Genomic DNA, 9,809 nt, shown 5'->3' on the forward strand with positions numbered 1-9,809 from the left:
TGTGACACCCCACCACACACACATAATTATTGTATTTCCTTCTTCCTGCCTGTGTTATGGCCTGCTAATGATACACTTTACTTGAATGAACTCATGTGCTCCAAATTTCCTATGGGATCGGGATTGATAATATTCACCATTTTAAGGAAATTACGACTTGAAAAAACTAAATAATGTGGCAAGAAAGCTAGTAAGTTGCGAAGTCAGGGATGGTCCCAGGATTCTGTCTCTGGAGACTGTCCCTTCCACCCCATCACACATGGCCGCTGATCATCGAGACAGATTTCCATGATGCACAGGATGGTGGGTGCAGTGGGGAGGCAAGACGTGTTTACTACACTCACATCTGTCATTTACCAGCAAATCAACCATGGAAAGCACCAGGGTTCTTAAATAAATGACCCCTGCTGGGACTCACCTTAGATAGCGGACATGTTCGAAGCAGCCTTGGCTCACACCCAGGCTTGGGGCCTCTGTGGAGACTGCGCATCTGCCCATTTGATGTAGCAGAGCCTCCCAGCACACGCAGTGGGCATGCCCTGCAGAGCACATTTTTCTCATTATACAGAGTGTTGATTTTAAGACAGATCACCCTGAATTGCCCTTAAAGCTGAGGACAATGTGTCCATCCACTCACACATCACATGAGACAGAAACTTCATTCTCTCTCTCTCTCTGTGGGTGTGTGTGAAGACATTTCCGTTCCCTCTCTCCCCCGCCAAGGCACCTGCTCAGCACACTTTCCTGTTGCTTTTTCCTCCTGGGCAGTGCCCGTCCTCCTTGCCTGATTCAGATCCTTCCCTCCTACTGCTGTCCAATATTTATTGCTCAGCTAAGTATCAAAAAAGAGGAAATACAAAAATATTGAAGGCTACTACGCGCTAGGTAGTTTCATTCTTTATTGGAGAAAACCAAATTTTTCAGAGCCTGTTCCTTGACGGTGTCACATCGTGAACTGACGGCAAATCCAAACTGGACTTTGGGCCAAGATAACCCCAAATCCGCTCATTTTCCTCAATCCCATCAGAGATCACCCTAAAGAGGGCGATTTATTTTTAAACAACTGAAACATCTATAGGTCACATTTATTATTTCCCATTAAAAATGAAAAGGATTCTATTAAATCCAATAAGGGGTAAATGAATATTTCTTCAATTTAGGTGTGTTCCTTTTATGGAATAAAATAATACGCGTTAGGTGTCACTGCTTTTTAGCCACTCATACATTACCATTTGGAATTATTTAATATTTACAACCCAAAGTTGGTTCTCTAATCTATTTCTCATCTTTGTGTGGTAATTTTACAAAATGTCCTCTTCACTTTTGAAGACAAAGAAATGTGAAACGTTCACGATCAAATGATTCCCCCTGTGTTGTATTAGACGAACCCGAAGCAAAGCCTCCGGAGGGCGCTGGAGAAGCCACAATTTCAGACACCGCCGCAGTCTCAAGACACCACTGAGCGACTGTCCCCTAAGCTGGAAGCGGATGTGGCATTTCGAAATAGCACGAAACGCAACCGGCTAGGAAGCAGGGCTTACCGTAGCACGGCGGCTGCGTCCGCCGGACAGAGACGCCGAACCGGAAGAGCTAGCAGGAACACCGCCCGCCGCTGGGAGGTGTCCGGAAGCGCGGCAGAAGGGGGGACTACATTTCCCATGAGCCCGCAGGGCAGGGCAAGGGGCGGGCGTCGGGGACATTAACGGACAGGCCTTGCCCGGCAATACCAAGGTAAATGCCGGCGCCGCGGCTCTGAGGGAAGAGTAACTTATGATCTGCGCCTATGTTTTTACTAGTAACCCTCCTAACCCATCCCCGAACTGACAAAAACGACTCTTCCATCCGGGGGACTTTGGGATTTCCGGGCCCCAGGACTCCACTCCCAACAACCTAGTCAGTCCCCACACCAACGCTGGGCCTGGGGCACTTCCCAAATGCCTAAGGACGCTGGGAGTTGCGCTAGTAAGTTGAAGGCCCAGGGTACCCCCTATCTAGGATTGACGACCCATACTCTTATTCGCCCCTCCTTCCACGCCCAGTATCCTATTTTTATTTTATTTTTTAAAATTACTGGTTTCTTAAATAGAGCCAGGGTATCGCCATATTGCCCAGGCTCGTCTTGAACTCCTGGCCTCAAGCGATCCTCCCCACTCGGCCTCTCAAAGTGTCGAGATTACAGGCGTGAGCCACTGCGCCCAGCCGTCCCCAAGCCCAGTCTCCTATTAAATCCGGCGGGAGGTGCCTGGCTCCCTGGGGCTGGGTGGAAAGGGTAGTAGAGGGGAAGTTGCCCTCCGTCCCAGCCCAGTTTAGGAGCCGACGACCTCCCCTCTTCTTAGGCTGCTCCTCGGACGTTCTTGGCTCAGGGCGGCGAAAACTGTCGAAGACCTGGGAGCCAAGGACTGCTGAACACCTCCATCCAAGGTCCCCAATGCTTTTCTCCATCTACCCTTTAGAGTGGTGTCACGATTGCCCCTGGAGAGGCTAAGTGACTTGCCCTAGGTCACATAATTTAAATGGCAGTACTGGAGTTTCGCACAGAACCTGCCCCGACTTAACGCCCTTTGCTTAGGCCCCATTACCTTCCTCAAACCTTAATTTAGGGGGGTGCAGGCGCTGGGGACCGCAGAGTCATTTTTGTTGCCCAGCGGTGCCGTCGAGTGCAGCTTTGGGCCCAGGCGCAGAACCCAACCGCGCATCCCCAGCGCGCACTTCGTCCACCCGGCAGCCAGAGCGGACACATAGGTCTGGCCTCGGTTTTCCCCTTGTGAACAAAAGCGCGCACAGCGTGCTCCCTGCACCGAGCCGGAACTGTGGCCCCCTGGAAGGTTCTCTCTCCCCCTTTCCTCGCTTCCCGGACCCTCCTCTGGGGACAGACGGACCGCGCGCGTCCTCGCCGCGGCGGCGGGTCGAGAGGGTGGAGTTTGCTGCACTGCCGCTGCGGCGGCGACGCCAGTGGATTCTCCGGTGACTCTGGGGCGGGGTTGTGGGGAGGGCACGGACTGACAGACGGACTCCGGCGGAATGGGGGGTGTGGCTGCTCCGCCAGGGTCCCCAGGGTGGGAGAGCGGCTCCGCGGCCACCGGTGCCCGGACCCCCTCTGTCTTCTGCTAGACATGCTCTTCCTCTCGGTGAGTTGTTTTGCTGTCGTCGCGGTCCGGATTCGTGGCCTTAGTCACGCCCCGGGGGAGGAGGAAGGAGCCTGGCCGCTTCGATCCGTGTGGCCTGGATAGGGCAGGGCAAAGGGGAACGAACTGACCCGCTTCGCTCCCGGGCCTCCTCCCTTTGGGGCATGTTGATCCGCGGCTGCGCTCCATGTTCCAGTTTCATGCAGGCTCTTGGGAAAGCTGGTGCTGCTGCTGCCTGATTCCCGCCGACAGACCTTGGGACCGGGGCCGACGTTGGCAGCTGGAGATGGCGGACACGAGATCCGTGCACGAGACCAGGTTTGAGGCGGCAGTGAAGGTGATCCAGAGTTTGCCGAAGAATGGTACGTGCACTGGGCCCCGGCTGGAGACGCCTCCTGCAGAGAGCCACGAAGCCCCGGCTTACCTCTTTTCACTTTTTGGTTCTGATGTTGTTTATTTAGCCAATTTTTTTTTTCCATGTAGGAGCCATGTAGTGGAAGGGGAGCTATTGAATATGAATTAATTAACTTTTGATCTTCCAAACCAGAGAAAAATATAATATCCAGATTTTAAGTAGTGATTTTAAGTAATTCATATTGTTGAAAACAAAAGTCTTGTCACTTAATGACTGCGGATTTGGGTATACTAAAAAAAAAAATCCGGGCCCGGCGGGGTGGCTCAGGCCTGTAATCCCAGCACTTTGGGAGGCCGAGGTAGGTGGATCACCTGAGGTCAGGAGTTCAGGACCAGCCTGACCAATATGGTGAAACCCCGTCTCTACTAAAATATACGAAAATTAGCCGGGCGTGGTGGTGTGCGCCTGTAGTTCCAGCTACTCGGGAGGCTGAGACAGGAGAATTGCTTGAACCCAGGAGGCAAAGGCTGCAGTGACCCGATATCGTGCCACTGAACTCCAGCCTGGGCGAGAGAGCCAGACTCCGTATCAAAAGGCATGAAAAAAAAAAAAAAAAAAGCCAAAAAACAAAAACAAAATTCTAGGCTGGGGTGCCTAATGCCACACACTCATAGGGTCTACCAGCTGAAGCCTTTTGAAAACTTTTGATATGAAGGGACAGAAAATAAAGAATACAGTCAATTGTGAAATAATTTCTCTTTATTTATTTTAATACATATATATTTTCTACCTTTTTATTTGCTCTTCCATTATATAAGGTTCTCTTTTTTATATTCATATTGGACCTTCTTTCCAGCTTGTGAGAAAAAAGTCATTCCAGTTGCTGAACTCTTTCTTGTATTTAATGTGTTATTTCTCTGGCTGCTTTTTAGATTTCTATCTTCGGTTTTCAGCAATTTGACTAGTAGGTGTGGGTTTTCTTCATATTAACCCTGTTAACGATTTGCAGAGCTTTTTGAATTTGTAATTTTATGTCATAGACCAATGCGAAGTTTTTGGCTATTAGTTAAATATTTTTCTCTGTTCTAAATGCAGAGTCTTAGAGAGGAAGGCGTACTTTTCAATTCATGTCTTTCTACATTATATGAATTATATTTCACAATAAACATATTTATTTATTTAGAGATGGAGTTTCGCTCTTGTTGCCCAGGCTGGAGTGCAATGGTGCAATCTCAGCTCACCACAACACCCACCTCCCGGGTTCAAACGATTCTTCTGCCTCAGCCTCCCGAGTAGCTGGGATTACACGCATGCGTCACCATGCCCGGCTAATTTTGTATTTTTAGTAGAGACGGGGTTTCTCCATGTTGGTCAGGCTGGTCTCAAACTCTCAAGTTCAGGTGATCCGCCCGCCTAGGCCTCCCAAAGTGCTGGGATTACAGGCATGAGCCACCACCCCTGGTCCAATAAACATATTTAGAAAGTAATGTTAGGTACTACTACTGTGCCACAGTTGTAAAGCTAGCTGAATACAACAATAATACTATAGTATTTAATATCATGGTTTCTGTTTTCATTAATTATCATCTGGCTAGGTAACGAATATTCAACACAAATCATTCAGTAAAAATTAATTAAATGCAGATTCAGGAAATTTTTAAAACAAATACACACAAAATAGTGTTCCATTTGTAATTTCTTTCCTTCTACAGTGTTGTCTGAACCTTTTGTAATTTCAGACATTGTATTGGAGGAGGACATATGGGGGACTGAAAGATAAGAAATAATAAACAAAATATAAAGAAATAACGTATAAATTTATTTAGGTATTGATTTTGTAAGTCCCTGATTATTAGAGTTTATAGAAAGGTATGATTCTAAGAACTTTATGTAAGTAGTATGTTTACACTTTCTCCTAAAGCACACATTTTTATAGTTTTTTGAAAACTGGTAAAGCTAGACTGATGTCTCTAGGCCACTATCCCTGTTGACTTTCCTTATTAGGAAACCCGTATAAAGTACACTTTGTATTTACATAACATTTAAGAAGGTGTTGCAAAGTTTTAAGATACCCTATCCGCCAGTGCGGTGGCTCACGCCTGTAATCCCAGCACTTTGGGAGGCCAAGGCGGGCGGATCACAAGTTCAGGAGATCGAGACCATCCTGGCTAATACAGTGAAACCTCGTCTCTACTAAAAATACAAAAAATTGACTGGGCGTGGTGGCGGGTACCTGTAGTCCCAGCTACTGGGGAGGCTGAGGCAGGACAATGGCATGAACCGGGGAGGGGGAGCTTGCAGTGAGCCGAGATCCTGCCACTGTACTCCAGCCTGGGCGACAGAGACTACGTCTCCAAAAAAAAAAAAGATAACATATCAGGCCAGGCATGGTGGCTCACACCTGTAGTCCCAACTTTGGGAGACTGAGACAGGCCCTGAGGTCAGGAGTTCAAGACCACCCTGGCCAACATGGTGAAACCCCACCTCTACTAAAAATACAAAAATTAGCTGGGTGTAGTGACCGGCTGCTGTAATCCCAGCTACTTGGGAGGCTGAGGCAGGAAAGTCGCTTGGGAGGTAGAGGTTGCAGTCAGCTGAGACTGTACCATTGCACTCCAGCCTGGGTGACAAGAGCCAGACTCCAACTCAAAAAAAAAGATAACAAGATAACCTATCAAGTGGTAACTGTGTTAACAGGACAACATCCAGTATACTGTTATCCCTTGAAACTAAGTTGATATTAATTGAAGCAGAAGTTTGTTATAATGAATTATAAATATTTTTGTAATACTACTTTTACACCATGTGATTTGCTTTGAATCATTATGCGAAGAGCAAGATCTTGGAGTTTTTTGTTCCTTGTTGCTCAATCCTTATTTAAGGCCTGAAATAGTAATGAATCCTATGGCATCTATGTTTGGTATGACCTTAACCTTTTAAAATTTAAATTCTTAGCTAATATTTCAAATACATATTAAATACATCATGTATGAGCACCTTGAGAACAGAAATCTTACTTGAGTGTCTTACACACAGACTACACTCAATAAATGATCTCAGTTTTTGTTTTTCTAATATCATTCACCTAAGTCAATAAACTTATTTGGTTGACTTACTGAAGATATTTTGAGATTAAACTTCTGTTCTTTTAAATTTAGATTTGTGTTATTTAAATAAGTGGCCGTTTTAAACTGTGGTTTCTCCATTTTTTTTCCTTCTGTTTTATAAAGGTTTATGTCATTAAAACACTGTATCTATTAGGTACTCCTAAATGTGCATATATTATACAGATAATTATTATAGTGATTTGATAATTAATTATGCACTCTCGGCCAAACCTGAAACACCAGCTCTCAGTTTATCTGTGTGGTAATTTCCACAGCTTTTTTTTTTGTTTTTTTTTTTTGAGACCAAGTCTTGCTCAGCTGCCCAGGCTGTAGTGCAGTGATGTGATCTTGGCTCACTGCAAACACCGTCTTCTGAGTTCAAGCAATTCTCCTGTCTCAGCCTCCTGAGTAGCTGGGATTACATGCACCCACCATCATGCCCAGCTAATTTTTGTGTTTTAGTAGAGACAGGGTTTCACCATGTTGGCCAGGCTGGTCTTAAACTCCTGACCTCAGGTGATACGCCCGCCTCGGCTTCCCAAAGTGCTAGGATTACAGGTGTGAGCCACTGTGCCCAGCCCACACAGCTCTTATAAACTGCTAGCTTATGCAATTTACAAACTTTAAAAAAATCTTGTTACAATTTTTATTTTTATTTTTATAATTTTGTTATAAAGGTAATATACACTGATGTTTAAAACTTTTTTAAAAACAGATAAGTGAAAAGGAAAAGAATCTGCATACTTACTATTCAGAGATAGTCTTTAAACATTTTATGTTTATCTTTCTACTGTACTTTTTATGTATATAAATATTTGCCAAAATGTATCATATTATATATGTTGTTTTTAAACTTGTTTTTCTAAATTTATAGTAGATCGTGGAACTTATACCATTATTTATATTTTTCTACAATATAACTTTTTAGGGCTATAGTTATATATTGTCCTGTTACATTTATATATCATAATTATTTAAATATTTATTATAAAACATTAACATTCCAATTTTTCAGTTACTGAGAATGCTACAACTTATAGCCCTTGCTTATACAATTTGAATTTTTTTTTTTTTGAGACAGGGTCTTTCTCTGTCGCCTAGGCTGTAGTGCAGTGGTATGATCACAGCTCACTGCATCCTTGACCTCCCTAGGCTCAGGAGATCCTCTCTGCTTAGCCTCCTGAGTAGCTGGGACTACAGGGTGTGCCATCACACCCAGCTAATGTTTGTTTTTATTTCTAGAGAGAAGGTTTTGCTATGTTGCTCAGGCTGGCCTTGAACTACTGAGGGTCAGGCGATCTGCCTACCTCAGCTTCACAAAGTGCTGGAATTACAGGCGTGAGCCACCACAACTGGCCAATTTAAAAGTTTTAAACATGAGAAAAGTTATAGATATGCTAGAAACATATATGAAGAATTATCAAATTGATGTCTCCAAAATTACAGAGATAGGCAGTGAGAAATCTATTTTGTCTTAGATTAATTCTTTTTCTACCATAGTGTATACTCTTTGGCTTTAGCCCCAAATTCCTTATTCACTGAGAATTTGAAATTTGGCAGAGTGTACATGTAACTTTTTCAGTTACGCTAGTCAGTTTTGATTTGTCATAAGCTTTGAATAAAAATACCTTATTACAAGTGCTTAATAATGGTTATTCTATATTTTAGTATGTTTTTAAAGAGACATTTGCTGGTTATTTTGGTTATATCTACTGCATGTCTATTCATGTATTGTTTTATTTATTGAACCATCTTAGGCGTTGCTATTAAAGTTTTAAAAGTTTGAGTGTTTTGAAATCAAAGAAGCAAACAACTGACAGAACCATAACTTTTGTTTCTCTAAGATAGAAATAAATCATTATCTAAAATATTAATGCCATATAAAATCACTATTAGTATAGCTAAGCTAATTATAACCTTAGATTATCAGTTGTATTCCCCAGGTGATCTGTATTTAATGTGTGTTTCCAACAGGTTCATTCCAGCCAACAAATGAAATGATGCTTAAATTTTATAGCTTCTATAAGCAGGCAACTGAAGGACCCTGTAAACTTTCAAGGCCTGGATTTTGGGATCCTATTGGAAGATATAAATGGTAATTTTTTGTGTAGAGCTATGCAAGAATTTAAATTTTAATGACATAATTATCATATGGCTATTACTTAAGTGGTTATACATTATTCTGTGCAGAAAGTGACCTAGGTATCTAGGTATTGGGTACAATTTTTATCCTCCAGGTTTTTTTTTTTTTTTTTTTTGAGGTGGAGTCTCATTCTGTCACCCAGGCTGGAGTGCAGTGGCAGGATCTCGGCTCACTGCAGCCTTCTGCCTCCTGAGTTCAAGTGATTCTCCTGCCTCAGCAACCTGAGTAGCTGGGATTACAGGCATGCGCCACCACGCCCAACTAATTTTTGTATTTTTAGTAGAAACGGGGTTTCACTATGTTGGCCAGGCTGGTCTCAAACTCCTGGCCTCAGGTGATCCACCTACCTCGGCCTCCCAAAGTGCTGGGATTACAGGCGTGAGCCACCATGCCCAGCCTTTCCAGGTGCTCTTAGTACAATTTTACACAAATAGGAGAATCTTGGGGAGGAGAGAAAAACAGTAAAACCAAAAGGGATAGGGACATCAAAGATAAAGAAACATTTTCAGTTAATCTTTACTTTTATGGAGTTTTTCCCATTTTTTTTTTTTAAAGGCAAGAGCAACTCCCTAAGCTAAAAGAAACTAACTGCCTCTTTTGCCTCCAAGAAAAATAATGGCTTTTCCTTGTTTGTGTTGAACCTTGAAGATAATAAGTAATAGGAATATGACTCAGGTACTGCCACACTTTTTCTCTAAGCCGTCACTTCTGACCTACTGTAATTGAATAGAAATTTGATTTTTTGTATACTTAAAAGAATTCTAAACTAAAAGGTATACTTAAAAGAATTACAAACTGTAAATTAAAAGAATTATAGACATAGATACCTGTACCTATCCGTGCTGTTTTCCCAGTTGAGTGACAGTTGATATTCTTAATATAATTGAAACCTTCACAAATGTCTGAGAAAAGTCAATTTTAGACTGTACATTATGAACAGAATATGCTAATTGGGGAAACATGTTTTATTTATTTATTTATTTTTGAGATGGAGTTTCGCTCTTATTGCCCAGGCTGGAGTGCAATGGCGCGATCTCAACTCACCACAACCTCCGCCTCCCAGGTTCAAGCGATTCTCC

The 9,809-nt window shown here is 43.3% G+C and overlaps 1 protein-coding gene across 7 annotated transcripts in view; it reads left to right on the forward strand.

Annotated features, from left to right (window-relative positions):
• Positions 1–1,650: 1,650 nt before the first annotated feature.
• ACBD5 (acyl-CoA binding domain containing 5) overlaps positions 1,651–9,809 on the forward strand; it is a 55,077-nt gene continuing 46,918 nt past the window's right edge. For 2 of the 7 annotated variants that reach the window (XM_011949232.1, XM_011949233.1), the window contains exons 1-3: positions 2,932–3,128; positions 3,322–3,487; positions 8,562–8,682. In XM_011949232.1, the coding sequence (XP_011804622.1) occupies positions 3,114–3,128; positions 3,322–3,487; positions 8,562–8,682 (302 nt within the window). In that variant the 5' untranslated portion in view covers positions 2,932–3,113. Of the gene's footprint in view, positions 1,732–2,925; positions 3,488–8,561; positions 8,683–9,809 lie in introns of those variants that run through there. The other 5 variants (XM_011949235.1, XM_011949238.1, XM_011949234.1 and 2 more) reach the window with 4 other exon arrangements.

The sequence above is a fragment of the Colobus angolensis genome, unplaced genomic scaffold (assembly GCF_000951035.1).
Source record: "Colobus angolensis palliatus isolate OR3802 unplaced genomic scaffold, Cang.pa_1.0 Scaffold293, whole genome shotgun sequence".
Taxonomy (NCBI): Eukaryota; Metazoa; Chordata; class Mammalia; order Primates; family Cercopithecidae; genus Colobus; species Colobus angolensis.